Source organism: Oncorhynchus clarkii, chromosome 24 (genome assembly GCF_045791955.1).
Source record: "Oncorhynchus clarkii lewisi isolate Uvic-CL-2024 chromosome 24, UVic_Ocla_1.0, whole genome shotgun sequence".
Taxonomy (NCBI): domain Eukaryota; kingdom Metazoa; phylum Chordata; class Actinopteri; order Salmoniformes; family Salmonidae; genus Oncorhynchus; species Oncorhynchus clarkii.
In genome coordinates this window covers 11,020,455-11,040,454 of record NC_092170.1, presented here as the reverse complement: position 1 = coordinate 11,040,454, position 20,000 = coordinate 11,020,455, and the positions used below count along the sequence as shown (strand labels likewise).

The window sequence follows — 20,000 nt, the reverse complement described above, 5'->3', positions numbered from 1 at the left end:
ACATTCCTCTAATCCCACTCTCTGGACATTACTACAATCCTATTCTCTGGCAGACACACGTGCCATGTGCACATGCACGCACACACACACACACACACACACACACACACACACACACACACACACACACACACACACACACACACACACACACACACACACACACACACACACACGCGCGCACACACACGCACACATAGACACGCGCCCACACCGACACGCGCGCACACACAAACATACTCACACAATTCTATACATTCTGCAGTAATCCCATTCTACAGTACACTTCCCTCTGAGGTAATTCCTTTAGTACAATTGTCTCGGGCCAATGGTATGGATTTCTGCTAGAAATTGGTGGGTGGAGTCATGTAAAGCAAATGAGTATTTCCTCGTGCAGCAAGTTAATAATGTTAGAGAGAAAGAGGGAGAGGGGGAGGGAGGGGGAGAGAGAGAGAAGGGAGGAAGGATCCATCCACATAATAACAGCAAAAGGGCAGAGTCAATAATCTTACCTGAAGGACCAGTGTTCAGCCACGCCAGTTGGATTGCCATGCACTGATGTACTGCCCGAAAAGCACACTCAGACTCCTGGAACACATACACAGAATATACAAACACATACACTACCTTTCAAAAGTTTGGGGTCACTCAGAAACTTCCTTGTTTTTTAAAGAAAAGCAAAAAAACGTTGTCCATTAAAATAACTTAAAATTGATCAGAAATACAGTGTAGACATTGTTAATGTTGTAAATGACTATTGTAGCTGGAAACGGCAGATTTTTTTATGGAATATCTACATAACTGTAGCCGTGCAGAGGCCCATTATCAGCAACCATCACTCCTGTGTTCCAAAGACACGTTGTGTTAGCTAATCCAAGTTTATCATTTTAAAAGGCTAATTGATCATTAGAAAACTATTTTGCAATTATGTTAGCACAGCTGACAAATGTTGTCCTGATTAAAGAAGCAATAAAACTGTCCTTCTTTAGACTAGTTGAGTATCTAGAGCATCAGCATTTGTGGGTTTGATTACAGGCTCAAAATGTCAAGAAACAAAGACCTTTCTTCTGAAAATTGTCAGTCTATTTTTGTTCTGTGAAATGAAGGCTATTCCATGTGAGAAATTGCCAAGAAACTGAAGATCTCATACAATGCTGTGTACTACTCCCTTCACAGAACAGCGCAAACTGGCTCTAACCAGAATAGAAAGAGGAGTGGGAGGCCCCGGTGTTAACTGAGCAAGAGGACAAATACATTAGAGTGTCTAGTTTGAGAAACAGACGCCTCACAAGTCCTCAACTGGCAGCTTCATTAAATAGTACCCGCAAAACACCAGTCTCAACGTCAACAGTGAAGCGGCGACTCCGGAATGCTGGCCTTCTAGGCAGAGTTCCTCTGTCCAGTGTCTGTGTTCTTTTGCCATCTTAATCTTTTCTTTTTATTGGCCAGTCTGAGATATGGCTTTTTCTTTGCAGCTCTGCCTAGAAGGCCAGCATCCCGGAGTTGCCTCTTCACTGTTGACGTTGAGACTGGTGTTTTGCGGGTACTATTTAATGAAGCTCAGTTGTGCACCGGGCCTCCCACTCCTCTTTCTATTCTGGTTAGAGCCCGTTTGCGCTGTTCTGTGAAGGGAGAGGTACACAGTGTTGTACGTGATCTTCCGTTTCTTGACAATGTCTCGCATGGAATAGCCTGCATTTCTCAGAACAAGAATAGACTGACAAGTTTCAAAAGAAAGTTATTTGTTTCTGGCCATTTTGAGCCTGTAATCAAACCCACATCTGCTGATGCTCCAGATACTCAACCAGTCTAAAGAAGGCCAGTTTTATTGCTTCTTCAATCAGTACAACAGTTTTCAGATGTGCTAACATAATTGCAAAATGGTTTTCTAATGATCAATTAGCCTTTTAAAATGATAAACTTGGATTAGCTAACACAACGTGTCATTGGAACACAGGAGTGATGGTTGCTGATAATGGGCCTCTGCACGGCTACAGTTATATAGATATTCCATAAAAAAATCAGCCGTTTCCAGCTACAATAGTCATTTACGACATTAACTATGTCTACACTGTATTTCTGATCAATTTTATGTGATTTTAATGGACAACATATGTGCTTTTCTTTCAAAAACACAGAAATTTGTAAGTGACCCCCAAACCTTTGAACAGCAGTGGATATGTAGAAGCTCCAGACACACACAATAGTAATAGGTATTGTGCATAAACAGACACCTAGCATCACCCATGTATAGCAGTGTTTCCCATCTCCATCCCTTGGCTACCCCCAACAACACACGTTTTTGTTGTGGCCCCAGACAAACTAACTTGATTCAACTCATCGAGGTCTGGATGATTAGTTGACAAGTTGAATCATGTGTGCTGGTTCAGGGCTACAATACAAATGTGTACTGTTGTGGGTACTGTGGGACTGAAGTCGGGAAACACTGTCCTATAGAATACAGTCATATAGGCAGACACACAGACATATGGCACTTTATGCAAAGCCAGAGGCCTGTAACATGGCAACAAGGTAGTTACGGTAACATGTAAACTCAGCAAAAAAAGAAACGTGCCTTTTTCAGGACCCTCTCTTTCAAAGAATATTCATAAAAATCCAAATAACTTCACAGATCTAAATTTTAAACACGGTTTCCCATGCTTGTTCAATGAACCATAAACAATTAATGAACATGCACCTGTGGAACGGTCGTGAAGACATTAACAGCTTACAGATGGTAGGTAATTAAGGTCACAGTTATGAAAACTTAGGACACTAAAGAGGCCTTTGTACTGACTCTGAAAAACACCAAAAGAAAGATGCCCAGGGTCCCTGCTCATCTGCGTGAACATGCCTTAGGAATGCTGCAAGGAGGCATGAGGACTGCAGATGTGGCCAGGGCAATAAATTGCCATGTCTGTACTGTGAGACGCCTAAGACAGCACCACAGGGAGACAGGACGGACAGCTGATCATCCTCGCAGTAGCAGACCACGTGTAACAACACCTGCACAGGATCGGTACATCTGAACATCACACCTGCGGGACAGGTACAGGATGGCAACAACAACTGCCCGAGTTACACCAGGAACGCACAATCCCTTCATCAGTGCTCAAACTGTCCGCAATAGGCTGAGAGAGGCTGGACTGACGGCTTGTAGGCCTGGTGTAAGGCAGGTACTCACCAGACATCACCGGCAACAACATCGCCTATGGGCACAAACCCACCGTCGCTGGACCAGACAGGACTTGCAAAAAGTGTTCTTCACTGACGAGTCGCGGTTTTGTCTCACCAGGGGTGATGGTTGGATTCGCGTTTCTCGTCAAAGGAATGAGCGTTACACAGAGGCCTGTACTCTGGAGTGGGATGGATTTGGAGGTGGAGGGTCTGCCATGGTCTTGGGCGGTGTGTCACAGCATCATCAAACTGAGCTTGTTGTCATTGCAGGCAATCTCAATGCTGTGTGTTACAGGGAAGACATCCTCCTCCCTCATGTGGTACCCTTCCTGCAGGCTCATCCTGACATGACCCTCCAGCATGACAATGCCACCAGCCATACTGCTCGTTCTGTGCGTGATTTCCTGCAAGACAGGAATGTCAGTGTTCTGCCATGGCCAGCGAAGAGCCCGGATCTCAATCCCATTGAGCACGTCTGTGACCTGTTGGATCGGAGGGTGAGGGCTAGGGCCATTCCCCCAGAAATGTCCGGGAACTTGCAGGTGCCTTGGTGGAAGAGTGGGGTAACATCTCACAGTGAGAACTGGCAAATCTGGTGCAGTCCATGAGGAAGAGATGCACTGCAGTACTTAATGCAGCTGGTGGCCACACCAGATACTGACTGTTACTTTTGATTTTGACCCCCCGTTTGTTCAGGGACACATTATTCAATTTCTGTTAGTCACATGTCTGTGGAACTTGTTCAGTTTATGTCTCAGTTGTTGAATCTTGTTATGTTCATACAAATATTTACACATGTTAAGTTTGCTGAAAATAATCGCAGTTGACAGTGAGAGGACGTTTCTTTTTTTGCTGAGTTTAGATGAATGCAACATAGGTAACACAGACAGAGAGAGACACCTACTGTACAGATGCGTTCTCTCTCTCCACTTCATTCACATACACCCGCACATGCACTCACTCACTCACTCACTCACTCACTCACTCACTCACTCACTCACTCACTCACTCACTCACTCACGCACACACGCACACACACACACACGCACGCACGCACGCACGCACGCACGCACGCACGCACGCACGCACACACACACACACACACACACACACACACACCCCGCACGCACGCACGCACGCACGCACACACACACACACACACACACACACACACACACACACACACACACACACACACACACACACACACACACACACACACACACACACACACACACACACACACACACACACACACACACCCACCCACACACACACACACACACACACACACATACACACACACACACACACACACACACACACACACACACACACACACACATACATAGTGATGGGAGAAAAAATCGATACAGTTACATTTCACAATCATTTCTTTGTGTTAGTTGGCTGTACCTGCACCAAAACTCCAGTATTTTTCTTTCATAGCTCGTTCTTCGTCTTCTTTATAAATAGGGAGCCAATTTCAGCACTTTTATTTCCATGACTGATCAAAACTCATTTTCTCATGGCTCGCTCTTGTCCCTCTGCAGCAGACATGTGAGCAATATGTTTGGAACATCAAATCGCAATAAAATCACAGTATCAAATCGCAATATGTATAGAATCATGAGAATCGCAATGCATATGGTATCGGCACCTAAGTATGGTGATAATATTGTATTGTGAGGTCCCTGGGGATTCCCAGCTCTACACACACACTATGCCAAGTTGTATTTGTCTCAGGGACATGGTACTTTAACAGATGAGCTGGTCGATAGTCCTACAGTGGTGCAGCTGTCTGTGTTGCTGTCTGTTGATGTGTCAGCATCAGTTCAACATCAGCACTGTGTGTGTGTGTGTGTGTGTGTGTGACCACTCCTGGTGAACAATGCCACAGCCCCCTCAACAGCCCAACGTGTTCCAGCTGTTAGACTGGCAGATGCTAGCTGCCACACTTTACTGTACACACACACACACACACACACACACACACACACACACACACACACACACACACACACACACACACACACACACACACACACACACACACACACACGCCTACATACAAACACACACAGGCCTGCATGCACTACCACACTAACACCCACACATACGCACCCCTGTCATCACAGCCTAGTCACTGACGGGCATCCTAGCCATGAATACACTTATGTTCCATGCTACATGGCTACGTCAAAGCCGTCTCCCAAAGTGACAAGAAGTTGGTGTACTTGTCTGTGAACGGTTCTTTATTATGCACAATGCATGTTCACGGTCAACAGTTGGAGAGTGTAAAATGAAACATTTAAAAAAAATAAAAAATGTTGGGGAATTTGGGTGGATGCAATCCATACAGGCTATAATAGATTATGTTTGGATGGAATGATTATCTTTCCTGGACCACGTATTACATTTCTTTGCCCTCACCTGGTTTTATTATACTGCTAGTATGTATTTTCTAGAGTGTGTACATGTCTGCCCTCATTTTCAGGGTCTGGTTGGGTGTGTGAGGCAGTAGCTGGGTTTGGTCTCTGTGCTGTTCAGTTCTGGGCTGTTCTGCTCACTCTACCAGGCCTTATAGCTTTACATCTCCTAGTCTTCAGCTGCACAGCAATCTACTGAGAGTACTGAGAGACCAAGGAAAGGCAGTCACATCTGTAGAGGGGGAAAAAAACGAAAAAGATAAATCATTTCTCTGGGTACTGAGAAAGAGAGAGGGGGGGGAGATGGAGGGGGGAGGGGGGGGAAGAGTGATGGAGGGGGAGAGGAGGAGGGGGTTGAATGGTTAAGGGTATTATTGAATAGTGTGTGGGGGGATGGGTACACAGATTGCCTTTCCTCCACCAAGCGAGGCAGAGCTGCCTCACACTGCTGTGCTGTGTGGGCCAGAGCAGTAAAGCATCAGTACTGAAGGCCTATGGCCATGGTCAGATGGCTAGTCTATGGAGGCTGTTCACCACACTGCTGACTTCAAACACACACACACAGGTCTACACATAGGTCTGCATACCTGCCTGGCACACCTGACCAACTCAGCGTAGGCCATCTGCACACACACACACACACACACACACACACACACACACACACACACACACACACACACACACACACACACACACATACATATATACACACCCACCAGAGGAATACAATATGTCTCAGTCATAGAATATACATAAAGAGCAGACAGACCCTCCACACAACCCACTACCCCATGTGTGTGTGTGTGTGTGTGTGTGTGTGTGTGTAGGATATATTGGGACTACTATACTGAATGATACCAGGTTCGAACCTCATGATAGATATAGTGCTTTTACGAAAATATGATTTAGTGTATGTAGCGGTCTCCTAAAGGCCTACTCCTTGATAATCCATTAGTTAAATACCATATCATTTCTCTTGCAGGGTCATTATGTAGACATCCCCTTGTTAAACAAGTTAGAAATCACCATTGAAAGTAATCCCTTTTCCTAATTGCATTTTGTAATTGTAGCTTCGTTTTTTTATGGTGAGGATTCATTTTCCAATGACCTGACTTTCCCTCTAGGTGGAGCCCTCTGTTTCTCTTTCATTCAAGCCACTGCTAATTGAGGCTAATTGGAGAGTGGTCAGGGGTTGGAGGTTTTGGTCCTGTAGTTAGGAAATTGCAGTTGTGGCATGTACCGTGTGTAGATTTGTCATTCTCTGGACTGCAGTTTATTGCGCTTGCTTCCAATGCATTAGATAGGGGGTTAGGGTGGGGGTTGTGCTATCTTGGAGGGTTGTCTGTCTGTCTGTCTGTGTCTGTCTGTCTGTCTCTCTGTCTGTGTGTGTGTGTGTTTTAGTGGGTGCGCTCCCAGCCATATGCTTCTCTCTTTGCTCTGCTTTTGTTTGGACCAATCACTCCCCTCTGTTTGCCTGGTGTCGAGACGCTCTGTGGGTTTAAGACTGTTAAAAAGGCACTTGATGCTCCAGGCTTTTTCCTATTTTCTCCTCCTTTGTGTGTTTTTGTGCATGTTTGTATCTGTTTTTTATTTCTGGCTTTATCTGGGGCTCTGATTGTGAAGGGCTGCTGCTGTATGGTCATCTCACACTGTCCACCTTATCTAGTGGCGCTGTACTCCGCCTGTTTAGAATCACACTGTCCACCTTATCTAGTGGCGCTGTACTCCGCCTGTTTAGAATCACACTGGCCACCTTATCTAGTGGCGCTGTACTCCGCCTGTTTAGAATCACACTGGCCGCAGAGTTATGCTGCTGAAATAGGTTCCCTCTTCCCCACTATCTGAAACATAGCCTGGCCTTCCCTGTCCACCTTTGACTGCCTCATAGAGTCCCTGCTAAGACCCTGGAGCTGAAAGCAGGCCAGACCACCAGTAGAGGCCCTCAGCTCCTCCAGGTTGTAGTAGGCCTCTAGTAGAGGCCCTCAGCTCCTCCAGGTTGTAGTAGGCCACAAGTAGAGGCCCTCAGCTCCTTCAGGTTGTAGTAGGCCACAAGTAGAGGCCCTCAGCTCCTCCAGGTTGTAGTAGGCCACTTGTATAGACCCTCAGCTCCTCCAGGTTGTAGTAGGCCACTAGTAGAGGCCCTCAGCTCCTCCATGTTGTAGTAGGCCACTAGTAGAGGCCCTCAGCTCCTCCATGTTGTAGTAGGCCACTAGTAGAGGCCCTCAGCTCCTCCATGTTGTATTAGGCCACAAGTAGAGGCTCTCAGCTCCTCCATGTTGTATTAGGCCACAAGTAGAGGCCCTCAGCTCCTCCATGTTGTAGTAGGTCACTAGTAGAGGCCCTCAGATCCTCCAGGTTGTAGTAGGCCACTAGTAGAGGCCCTCAGTTCCTCCATGTTGTAGTAGGCCTCTAGTAGAGGCCCTCACAGCTCCTCCATGTTGTATTAGGCCACAAGTAGAGGCCCTCAGCTCCTCCATGTTGTAGTAGGCCTCTAGTAGAGGCCCTCAGCTCCTCCAGGTTGTAGTAGGCCACTAGTAGAGGCCCTCAGCTCCTCCAGGTTGTAGTAGGCCACTAGTAGAGGCCCTCAGCTCCTCCATATTGTAGTAGGCCACTAGTAGAGGGACTCTCTGGATGCTGACGGTGGTCAGGATAGAGAAGCTTGGTCATGTCTGTCTGTCTGGTTTCCCTGGTGATGTGGTATAAACTCAGTTCTCCCAGCCTAGCATCCACTAACCCAAAATTGTTCTTTTTTAAGCCTTCAAGGGCAAACAGCCGCGGAGTAATGTAATGAGATTTCAGGCAGAAGCAACCAAACCGAAGGCAGCCATTTTCTACAGCTGTCAACTTCTTTTTGAAAGGGGGCGACTTATTCTGATAGCTCAAATGGCAGGACCGGGGTGACTGGTGGGGGAGGGGCTGAATTTGGGAGTGAGGGGGGGGGGGGGGTCGAGGCGGATGGGCATGAGTGCAGTGGAGGGAGGGACGTAAGGGGGAGGGGAGAGGGGGGAACCTCCGGGGTTATAGCTGCTGTGCATTTTGAATGTGTTCTTCTCCTTTTACCTCGTTGCATCACCATACTTCTGCAGCCTTTCAGCCCAAGCCTATTTCCAAATCACACACTTAATATTTTAAAAGCTGGGTGTATAGGTTTGCGTGCGTGTGCCGGTCCTTCTGCCTCTCTGCATTTAGGAGTATCTATTATTCTCCCCAGCCAGCTTATCCACGAGGTTCGTCTAAAGGTGAGGATTGATGGGAAACATTGTCTGTGTTGTCATCTTCAAGATTGACACGTATCTGGTGATTACACCGATACTTCCACTACACGTTCCACCGTCATCAAAGCTATGCTGTAGAATGCCAACAGTACAGTAGAACTCCCAGTATGTCAAGAGTATAATACCTAATAATTCCTCACGACCCCACCCGTCCAACACCACTCAGCCTCAGTTGAACTGATTTCCCTGCTACCGCCGCCACAGCTAACCTTCGTCCTAAATGTCACTCTATTCCCTATACTGTATAGTGTACTACTTGGCTCTGGTCGAACGCAGTGCACTGTTATGCAATAGGGGATTGGGATATAGTCTAAGTCCCTCAGCCTTGTTCCAGTTCCTCCCTGCTGTGTGTCACATTCGGGTTTCTCTGGTATCCAGGCCTCTCATCCCATAGAAAGCACTGGTGGGTGACCATAGGTTGGACTGCCAGGGAGGGAAGGGGGTCACAACATATCCCTTTTAATGCCCAGCCAGAAAATCTCTAATCCCCAGTGCAGAGGTCGGGTGTGATGGTATAGTATGGAGTGTGAGGTGTAGCCAGTCCCATTATTCTGTCTGGTCTGTTACACTAACATTTTTGCTATATTTACTACTGTATGGATGGCAAATGTATGTACTTTATCGCAGTATACTGTATGGTTAGGATTGGATGTACTGTATACAGTATACTGTATGGTTGCGAATCTACAGTTGAAGTCGGAAGTTTACATACACCTTAGCCAAATACATTTAAACTCAGTTTTTCACAATTCCTGACATTTAATCCTAGTAAAAATTCCCTGTCTTAGGTCAGGTAGGATCACCACTTTATTTTAAGAATGTGAAATGTCTGAATAATAGTAGATAGAGAATGATTTATTTCAGCTTCTATTTCTTTCATCACATTCCCAGGGGGTCAGAAGTTCACATACACTCAATTAGTATTTGTTAGCATTGACTTTAAATTGTTTAACTTGGGTCAAACGTTTCGGGTAGCCTTCCACAAGCTTCCCACAATAAGTTGGGTGAATTGTGGCCCATTCCTCCTGACAGAGCTGGTGTAACTGAGTCAGGTTTGTAGGCCTCCTTGGTCTCACACCCTTTTTCAGTTTTGCCCACAAATTTTCTATGGGGTTGAGGTCAGGGCTTTGTGATGGCCACTCCAATACCTTGACTTTGTTGTCCGTAAGTCATTTTGCCACAACTTTGGAGGTATGCTTGGGGTCGTTGTCCATTTGGAAGACCCATTTGCGACCAAGCTTTAACTTCCTGACTGATGTCTTGAGGTGTTGCTTCATTATATCCACGTAATTTTCCTACCTCATGATGCCATCTATTTTGTGAAGTGCACCAGTCCCCCCTGCAGCAAAGCACCCCCACAACATGATGCTGCCGCCCCCGTGCTTCACGGTTGGGATGGTGTTCTTTGGCTTGCAAGCATCCCCCTTTTTCCTCCAAACATAATGATGGTCATTATGGCCAAACAGTTCTATTTTTGTTTCGTCAGACCAGAGGACATTTCTCCAAAAAAGTATTATATTTTTCCCCATGTGCAGTTGCAAACCGCAGTCTGGCTTTTTTATGGCGCTTTTGGAGCAGTGGCTTCTTCCTTGCTGAGCTGCCTTTTAGGTTATGTCGAAATATAGGACTCGTTTGTATATAGATACTTTTGTACCTGTTTCCTCCAGCATCTTCACAAGGTACTTTGCTGTTGTTCTGGGATTGATTTGTACTTTTCACACCAAAGTACGTTCATCTCTAGGAGACAGAACGCGCCTCCTTCCTGAGCGGTATGACGGCTGTGTGGTCCCATGGTGTTCATACTTGCGTACTATTGTTTGTACAGATGAATGTGGTACCTTCAGGCATTTGGAAATTGCTCCCAAGGGTGAACCAGACTTGTGGAGGTCTACAATTATCATGTCGCCTTTTCATGTCGCCTCATTTTAACCAGTTAATAGCCTAACCACCAATCAAGCCACATTCTGGATTACACGTTCAAATCCTGTTGTTGAAGGATTATTTTGCTGCGACAATATAGGTCAAATTAAGATCCTACATCTGTATAGTATACTGTATGGATAATGAGCCTATGTTCTACAGTACATATACTGTGATCTTATATGCTTTCTACTGTCAAATGTATGGTTGTGATCCTATATACTGTGTACTCCATGAACAATATGCTTTATGTCTGCCATGGCTGGCAACCTTGGTGTTGTGACTGTGTTAGAGAAGCACCGGGAATGAAATAGGATGATGAGGAGGAGGAGAGGAGAATAGGAAGGCAGTGACTCACAGTGTCCCTCTATCTCTCTGTTCACAGGCAATCTGGAGGAACAGTCATTAAGAACAGGTAGGGAGGGAGGGGAGGAGGGAGGGAGGGGAGGAGGGAGGGGAGTAGGGAGGGAGGGATGGAGGGGAGGGGGGGAGGTGGGTGCACAAGATAACAGACTAAATCAACTTTACAGGATACACTCTGACCCACGTTCACATCTACTACATAGACTTGCATTCATGTACAGTACAGATACAGTGCCTTGCGAAAGGCCCCCTTGAACTTTGCGACCTTTTGCCACATTTCAGGCTTCAAACATAAAGATATAAAACTGTATTTTTTTTGTGAAGAATCAACAACAAGTGGGACACAATCATGAAGTGGAACGACATTTATTGGATATTTCAAACTTTTTTAACAAATCAAAAACTGAAAAATTGGGCGTGCAAAATTATTCAGCCCCCTTAAATTAATACTTTGTAGCGCCACCTTTTGCTGCGATTACAGCTGTAAGTCGCTTGGGGTATGTCTCTATCAGTTTTGCACATCGAGAGACTGAAATGTTTTCCCATTCCTCCTTGCAAAACAGCTTGAGCTCAGTGAGGTTGGATGGAGAGCATTTGTGAACAGCAGTTTTCAGTTCTTTCCACAGATTCTCGATTGAATTCAGGTCTGGACTTTGACTTGGCCATTCTAACACCTGGATATGTTTATTTTTGAACCATTCCATTGTAGATTTTGCTTTATGTTTTGGATCATTGTCTTGTTGGAAGACAAATCTCCGTCCCAGTCTCAGGTCTTTTGCAGACTCCATCAGGTTTTCTTCCAGAATGGTCCTGTATTTGGCTCCATCCATCTTCCCATCAATTTTAACCATCTTCCCTGTCCCTGCTGAAGAAAAGCAGGCCCAAACCATGAAGCTGCCACCACCATGTTTGACAGTGGGGATGGTGTGTTCAGCTGTGTTGCTTTTACGCCAAACATAACGTTTTGCATTGTTGCCAAAAAGTTCAATTTTGGTTTTATCTGACCAGAGCACCTTCTTCCACATGTTTGGTGTGTCTCCCAGGTGGCTTGTGGCAAACTTTAAACAACACTTTTTATGGATATCTTTAAGAAATGGCTTTCTTCTTGCCACTCTTCCATAAAGGCCAGATTTGTGCAATATACGACTGATTGTTGTCCTATGGACAGAGTCTCCCACCTCAGCTGTAGATCTCTGCAGTTCATCCAGAGTAATCATGGGCCTCTTGGCTGCATCTCTGATCAGTCTTCTCCTTGTATGAGCTGAAAGTTTAGAGGGACGGCCAGGTCTTGGTAGATTTGCAGTGGTCTGATACTCCTTCCATTTCAATATTATCGCTTGCACAGTGCTCCTTGGGATGTTTAAAGCTTGGGAAATCTTTTTGTATCCAAATCCGGCTTTAAACTTCTTCACAACAGTATCTCGGACCTGCCTGGTGTGTTCCTTGTTCTTCATGATGCTCTCTGCGCTTTTGACGGACCTCTGAGACTATCACAGTGCAGGTGCATTTATACGGAGACTTGATTACACACAGGTGGATTGTATTTATCATCATTAGTCATTTAGGTCAACATTGGATCATTCAGAGATCCTCACTGAACTTCTGGAGAGAGTTTGCTGCACTGAAAGTAAAGGGGCTGAATAATTTTGCACGCCCAATTTTTCAGTTTTTGATTTGTTAAAAAAGTTTGAAATATCCAATAAATGTCGTTCCACTTCATGATTGTGTCCCACTTGTTGTTGATTCTTCACAAAAAAATACAGTTTTATATCTTTATGTTTGAAGCCTGAAATGTGGCAAAAGGTCGCAAAGTTCAAGGGGGCCGAATACTTTCGCAAGGCACTGTATACACACATTACTCTAGCACTAAGTACCCACACGTATAACTATACACACACACACACAGACATGATGTGATGTCTGGGAGGGAACAGTCTATTCTACCTCATCTGGCGATGCTGATAGCCTCTCTGTCCACACATTCAGAGCACTGTGTCTCACATTTCATCTGTCGCTACATCCACTGTGTGTGTGCGCGCACGTGCGTGCGTGCCTACGTGTGTCACTACTGATGCGTCTCTACATGCCCTGGCACAACACATCCCAGGCCCTCTGAGAAAACCACGGCCAGACACACCGAGAGAGACCGAGGAATGATACTGTACTTTGGCAAAACATGTATTTTCTCACTGTAGAGTGGGCATTATGCAATGTTGATCTGTGGGTCCTCAAATGACCTAGGTTAACAGGGCTCTCTCTCTTGCCTCCCTGTACCCGCTGTGTGCCAGTCTGGGCGAGGAGTTCTACAGAGAGGCCATCGAGCACTGCCGCAGCTACAATGCCCGCTTGTGTGCTGAGCGCTCCATGCGCCTGCCCTTCCTGGACTCCCAGACCGGCGTGGCACAGAGCAACTGCTACATCTGGATGGAGAAGAACCACCGCGGCCCAGGTGTGTGGGTGTGTGTGTGTGTGTGTGTGTTCCAATGCATGCAGCCCTGTAATAAAACACAGGGTAAGAGGCAGCATGAAGAGGTATGAGGCCTGGGGTAGGGAGGTCTGGAACACATCTTTGGTTCTCCTCTGCTCTCAGCCCTTTGTCCTCTTTGTTGTTCCTCCCTCTCTTCCTTTCTCTCTCCCCCCTCTCTCACACCCCTGTATAGTATCAGTGTGTCTGTGTGTTTCACAGGAGGTTGGTGGCACCTTATTTGAGGAGGACGGGTTCGTGGTAATGGCTGGAGCCCTAATCAGTGGAACGGTATCAAAATACATTAAACACATGGTTACCACGGTTACCAGGTGTTTGATGCCATTCCATTTGTGCCGTTCCAGACGTTAGTATGAGCCTTCCGCCCCTCAGAAGCCTCCACTGATGCGTGTGTGTGTGTGTGTGTGTGTGTGTGTGTGTGTGTGTGTGCATGTGTACAGTATGCCTGAGTTTTGAGTTAGTTGTGTGTTTCGAGTGTGGATGAGTGAGACTGTGTTGTTTTTACTGACATAAAAGGCCGATAGAGGTATTGCTTTGTCAAGCAAATAAACCTCAACCAAAGAATTATGTTTGCACAAAAAAAAAAAAACTATTTTTGAAGTGGATATAAAATTATATTCACCTTCAGAATCATTGCAAGTAGACAACATCATCGCCTTAACGCCTTCACCATAGCTGTGTCTGCATTAGCAGCTTTTCACATGACTTCATTCCTCTGGCGTTGTTTGGCCCCCAGGTTTGGCCCCAGGACAGCTGTATACTTACCCTGCGCGCTGCTGGCGCAAGAAGAGACGGCTAAACATTCTGGAGGACCCGCGCCTCGGACCCATTGAGTTTAAGATCGGTACGAGACAGACAGGAAAACCTGGAATTACCATGACTGCCTCGTGGTAATGGCTGGAGTGGGATATGTGGAGCGGTATCAAATACATCAGACACGTGGTTTCCAGGTGTTTGATTCCATTCCATCCGCTCCGTTCCAGACAGTGTTAGGAGCTGTTGTGTTAGTCTGTCAGGGCAAAGGGATAGCTGGGGATGAAGTCTAACATGTATTAGCAGGGGGAGTGTTACTGTTATGTGTGTATTGGTGGGGGGATACTAACGTACGGTATGGTGTGTGTGTGTGTGTGTGTTCAGACTACGAGGCGTCTCTGAAGAAGGAAGGGGGCTTGCCGGAGGGGCCGGTGTTGGAATCACTGCTCAGTGGAGAGACTCTGGACAAGAAGGTGGAAACCAAGGAAGAGGAACCTATGAGCGAGTGCCAGGTAAGAGGAGCTTAGAATCACTCATGGTGGCCTGCACACACACACACACACACACACACACACACACACACACACACACACGTTCTAGTTTCCAGCTCTCATGCTCTCTCTGAGCCCGCTGATGTGTTCCTCTACATCTTCACCTTTGAGTTGCTGTGTAGTTTCTTTCTTCTCCTCCCTCTCACTCTCACTCTCACTCTTTATGCCTCTCTTGCTCCCTTTCTCTCCTCTCTCTCTCCTCCCTCCTCTCTCTTCTTTCTCTCCTCCCTCCTCTCTCTCCTCTCTCTCCTCCCTCCTCTCTCTCCTCTCTCTCTCCTCCCTCCTCTCTCTCCTCTCTCTCTCCTCCCTCCTCTCTCTCCTTTCTCTCCTCTCCTCTCTCTCCTCTCTCCTCTTTCTCCTGTCTCCTCTCCACTCTCCACTCTCTTCTCTCTCTCCCTCTCTCGCTCTCTCTCCTCTCTCTCCCTCCCTCTTCTCTCTCTCTCTCTCTCTCTCTCCACTCTCCACTCTCCACTCTCTTCTCTCTCTCTCTCTCTCTTCTCTCTCTCCCTCTTCTCTCTCTCTCCCCTCTCTGCTCTCTCTCTCCTCTCTCCCTCTCCCTCCCTCTCATGGCTCCGTCTGTAGTATCAGTGACTCTGGTTGGAAGTGACACATCCCCTGCATCCATGACACTCCCCCACTGGCACAGTTCCTCTCCTCCTCCCCAGATGAAGTGTGTGTTTTGGACAGAGACTGTATGAGTGTGTGTTTAGGAGGGAGAGAGAGAGCGCTGATGTGTGTGTTTCTGAATCTGTGTGTGCCTGCTTCCTCTTCCGGGTGAGCTGTCATCTCCTCTGTGAGCTCCGTGTCTCCAGTCCCTACCCCACCTGCTCCAGACGTCTTCCTTCCCTAAGGTCGACAATTAGCCAATTAGCGCTTCAATAAATGGCCCACACAGCAAGCCCGGGGCTCCGTTGGGGCTATGCCTCTGACCCTGGGCCTTGCCTAGCTCCTGTACCCAGCAGGAAGCTAACAGAGGAGGGCTTTGGTTTCCTCCTCCATTACAGCTTCTCTTGGCCTTGCCTAGCTCCTGTACCCAGCAGGAAGCTAACAGAGGAGGGCTTTGGTTTCCTCCTCCATTACAGCTTCTCTGGGCCTTGCCTAGCTCCTATACCCAGCAGGAAGCTAACAGAGGAGGGCTTTGGTTTCCTCCTCCATTACAGCTTCTCTGGGCCTTGCCTAGCTCCTGTACCCAGCAGGAAGCTAACAGAGGAGGGCTTTGGTTTCCTCCTCCATTACAGCTTCTCTGGGCCTTGCCTAGCTCCTGTACCCAGCAGGAAGCTAACAGAGGAGGGCTTTGGTTTCCTCCTCCATTACAGCTTCTCTCCATATGCTCATCTTAGAGTTTGTTCTTTTGTCACTTGGGACACTTGTTTTTTTGTCACCTCTCTTTGTTATTTGTCAAGGATACTTTCACAGGCCCATGTGTTGTACTTTCTATTTGCAGAATATGTTGATACTTTTTGCCAATGAGAGAAAGTGTTTCTTTCACTCCTACATGAATAACAGCAAAGTGTTCTCCTGGTCACTAGTAGTTTAAGAGGGGGGGGGTGGGGGGGGTGGGGGGGGGGGGTTTGTGTTAAAAGGAGGGGAGGCCACCCTTACTGGTCTAATTTATTGATTGTCCTGCTGACTTACTGTCTCTGTGTCTCTCTCCGTCTCTGTGTCTCTCTCTGTCTCGGTGTCTCTTTCTGACTCGGTGTCTCTCTCTGTCTCTCTGTGTCTCTGTGTCTCTCTGTCTATGGGTCTCTCTCCATCTCCGTGTCTCTCTCTTCCTTTGTGTCTCTCTCTGTCTCGGTGTCTCTCGGTGTCTCTCTGTCTCGGTGTCTCTCTCCATCTCCGTGTCTCTCTCTGTCTCGGTGTCTCTCTCTGTCTCGGTGTCTCTCTCTGTCTCGGTGTCTCTCTCTGTCTCGGTGTCTCTCTCTGTCTCGGTGTCTCTCTCTGTCTCTGTGTCTCTCTCTCTGTCTCAGTGTCTCCCCCCGTGTCTATGTGTCTCTCTGTGTCTCGGTGTCTCTCTCTGTCTCGGTGTCTCTCTCTGTCTCGGTGTCTCTCTCTGTCTCGGTGTCTCTTTCTGACTCGGTGTCTCTCTGTGTCTTTCTGTCTCTGTGTCTCTTTCTGACTCTCTGTCTCTCTCTGTCTCTGTGTCTCTCTGTGTCTCTGTGTCTCTGTCTCTCTCTGTCTCTGTGTCTCTTTCTGACTCGGCGTCTCTCTGTGTCTCTCTGTGTCTCTCTGTCTCCGTGTCTCTCTCTGTCTCTGTGTCTCTCTCTGTCTCGGTGTCTCTCTCTGTCTCGGTGCCTCTCTCTGTCTCGGTGTCTCTCTCTGTCTCGGTGTCTCTCGCTGTCTCAGTGTCTCTCTCTCTCTTTGTATCTCTCTCTCTCTCTCTCTCTCTCTCTCTCTCTCTCTCTCTCTCTCTCTGTGTATCTCTCTCTCTCTCTGTATCTCTCTCTCTGTATCTCTCTCTCTGTGTATCTCTCTCTCTTTTTTTTGTATCTCTCTCTCTCTCTGTGTATCTCTCGCTCTATGTGTATCTCTCTCTCTCTCTCTCTCTCTCTCTCTCTCTCTGTGTGTATCTATCCCCGTATCTCTCTCTCTCTCTGTATCTATCTCTCTCTCTGTGTATCTCTCTCTCTCTGTGTATCTCTCTCTCTCTCTCTCTCAAATTCAAATTCAAGCTGCTTTATTGGCATGAAAAACATTGTGTCAATATTGCCAAAGCAACAATGTATACAATATACATTGTAACAAAATTGTAAATGATAGCAAATAATAATATAAAATGGTAGTAAATAATAATACAAAATTAAATACAAAAATAATAACAATAAAATGGTAACAGTCATTAGTAGACAAATTATGGAAAATGAAACTATAACTAACTTATAACTAAATAACGGTCATCTTCTTCTTTATATCAGTACTACAACTACAATCATAATTACTACGACTACTACTACCATCACTAAACTGTTAACACTCTCTCTCTGTATCTCTCTCTCTCTGTATCTCTCTCTCTCTATTTCTCTCTCTCTCTCTGTGTATCTCTCTCTCTGTGTATCTCTCTTTCTCTCTGTGTGTGTATCTCTCTTTCTCTCTGTATCTCTCTCTCTCTCTCTCTCTCTGTATCTCTCCATCTCTCTCTCTCTGTGTATCTTTCTCCCTCTCTCTTTCTCTCTGTATCTCTCCATCTCTCTCTCTGTGTGTATCTTTCTCCCTCTCTTTCTCTCTGTGTATCTCTCTATTTGTTTTTGTCCCATGTATGACCTGGTCCCTGTTTTATTGTACTGTTATCCAGTTGCAGCACCAGGAACTCACTGGGGTAGCTGCACATTCTTTATTGGGGAGCTAGTGGAGGTGCTGGGCTTATTTTGAGGGTGCTTCAGCACCGGCAAGCCCCTCCCTGGAGCTCTTCCCTGCTGATATCTCGTCTGAGCTGCTCCTCTGATGTTCTGGTGTGTCTTCTGCTTCAGAAGTTGCTGGTCGGTGATTTCCCCCATGAACTGGAAGCGGAGGAGATGGAAGAGGACGTCCCCAAACGCAAGAACCGCAAGAACCGCGAAGGACGGGTAAGACGAGGGAAACACACAGGACGATACAGCCATCTACTGTACCTGTATGTTGTCACTGCATAGGGCAACAAGTTCCTCTCGCAAATACACTAGTGTGCTATGAGTTCATGCACCTCTCCTCTTCTCTCCTCTTCTCTTCTCTCCTCTTCTGTTCTCTTCTCTTCTCCTTCCGGCTCACCTCCCCTGCCCGCTCCTCTTCTCTCCTCTTCTCTTCTCTCCTCTCCTCTTCTCTTCTCTTCTCCTTCCGGCTCCCCTCCCCTGCCCGCTCCTCTTCTCTCCTCTTCTCTCCTCTTCTGTTCTCTTCTCTTCTCCTTCCGGCTCCCCTCCCCTGCCCGCTCCCCTCCCCTGCCCGCTCCACTTCTCTTCTCTTCTCCTTCCGGCTCACCTCCCCTGCCCGCTCCTCTTCTCTCCTCTTCTGTTCTCTTCTCTTCTCCTTCCGGCTCCCCTCCCCTGCCCGCTCACCTCCCCTGCCCGCTCACCTCCCCTGCCCGCTCACCTCCCCTGCCCGCTCCTCTTCTCTCAGGCAGTCAGCGGTACAGTAGCAGCCGTGCACTGAGTACCAAGAAGCCACCCCCCCCCCCTCAGCTTTAAAGATAAAACAGATACACATTCATATCGCAGTTCACTATACTCAATTCTTACATTTTCGGAGTGAGGTTGGAAACAAGTCATTATTGCAAGTGTATTAGTCGTGTGTGGGCATTAGATACAGGACATTGTATTCACAGTATTTCGACATGCAGTGAGTTATCAGATCACGTACGTGGATGCATTCTAAAGAACTCTTATTAGACGAGAAAGGCGTCTCTCTCTCTCCGTCCTGTGTGAAGCCTCGCTGCAGGCTGTAAGACTGTATCTGTCATCCAAACAGCCATGTTGTTAATTGGAGCTTGAAGTTCCCTGGTAGGTGTCATCAACCCCGCCTGTCTGAGGAAAGAGTGATTAGAGTGAAGGGGGGGCACCTGTTAAAGTAGCAGATGATTATGGTGTGTGTGTGTGTGTGTGTGTGAACTCCGTTCACCCGTCTGTGTTCTCGCTGCAGGCCTGTGGTGTAGGGGGTATGAGGAAGAGACAAGAACCCAGCACCATTGAGGACAGGGACAAGCCGTACGTCTGTGACAGTGAGTATCACACGAGCGCACGTGAACGCACACACACATGCGCGCACACACGCACAGACACACACACACACCATGTCTAAGAGCCATAGACAACATTCTTACTGCAGGCTAAACTACGCTGGCAAGCATATGGCTGCTGTCTCCACTCTGCACGAAGCAAGCAATTCTCTCACTGCCAATGTTAAGGGGACAACTCCTCTAGTGGGAATGAGAGCGCTGTTAAGGCTGCTAGAACAACAAGCGTTTAACCGTTTAACGGGAACACTATAGAGCAATCTATCGAGCAATATTCAAACTGAAACGGTGACATGGCATTAGCTCGCGATGGATCAGCATTCATTCATTGTGAGTGTATCTATT

General features: G+C 47.0%; 1 protein-coding gene across 1 annotated transcript in view; it reads left to right on the top strand.

Annotated features, from left to right (window-relative positions):
- LOC139382568 (zinc finger protein neuro-d4-like) overlaps positions 1 to 20,000 on the top strand; it is a 45,036-nt gene that overhangs the window by 4,499 nt on the left and 20,537 nt on the right. The window contains exons 2-7 of the mRNA XM_071126684.1: positions 11,190 to 11,219; positions 13,456 to 13,616; positions 14,389 to 14,496; positions 14,790 to 14,917; positions 18,421 to 18,516; positions 19,562 to 19,640. Coding sequence (XP_070982785.1) covers positions 11,190 to 11,219; positions 13,456 to 13,616; positions 14,389 to 14,496; positions 14,790 to 14,917; positions 18,421 to 18,516; positions 19,562 to 19,640 — 602 coding nt within the window. The remainder of the gene's footprint in view (positions 1 to 11,189; positions 11,220 to 13,455; positions 13,617 to 14,388; positions 14,497 to 14,789; positions 14,918 to 18,420; positions 18,517 to 19,561; positions 19,641 to 20,000) is intronic.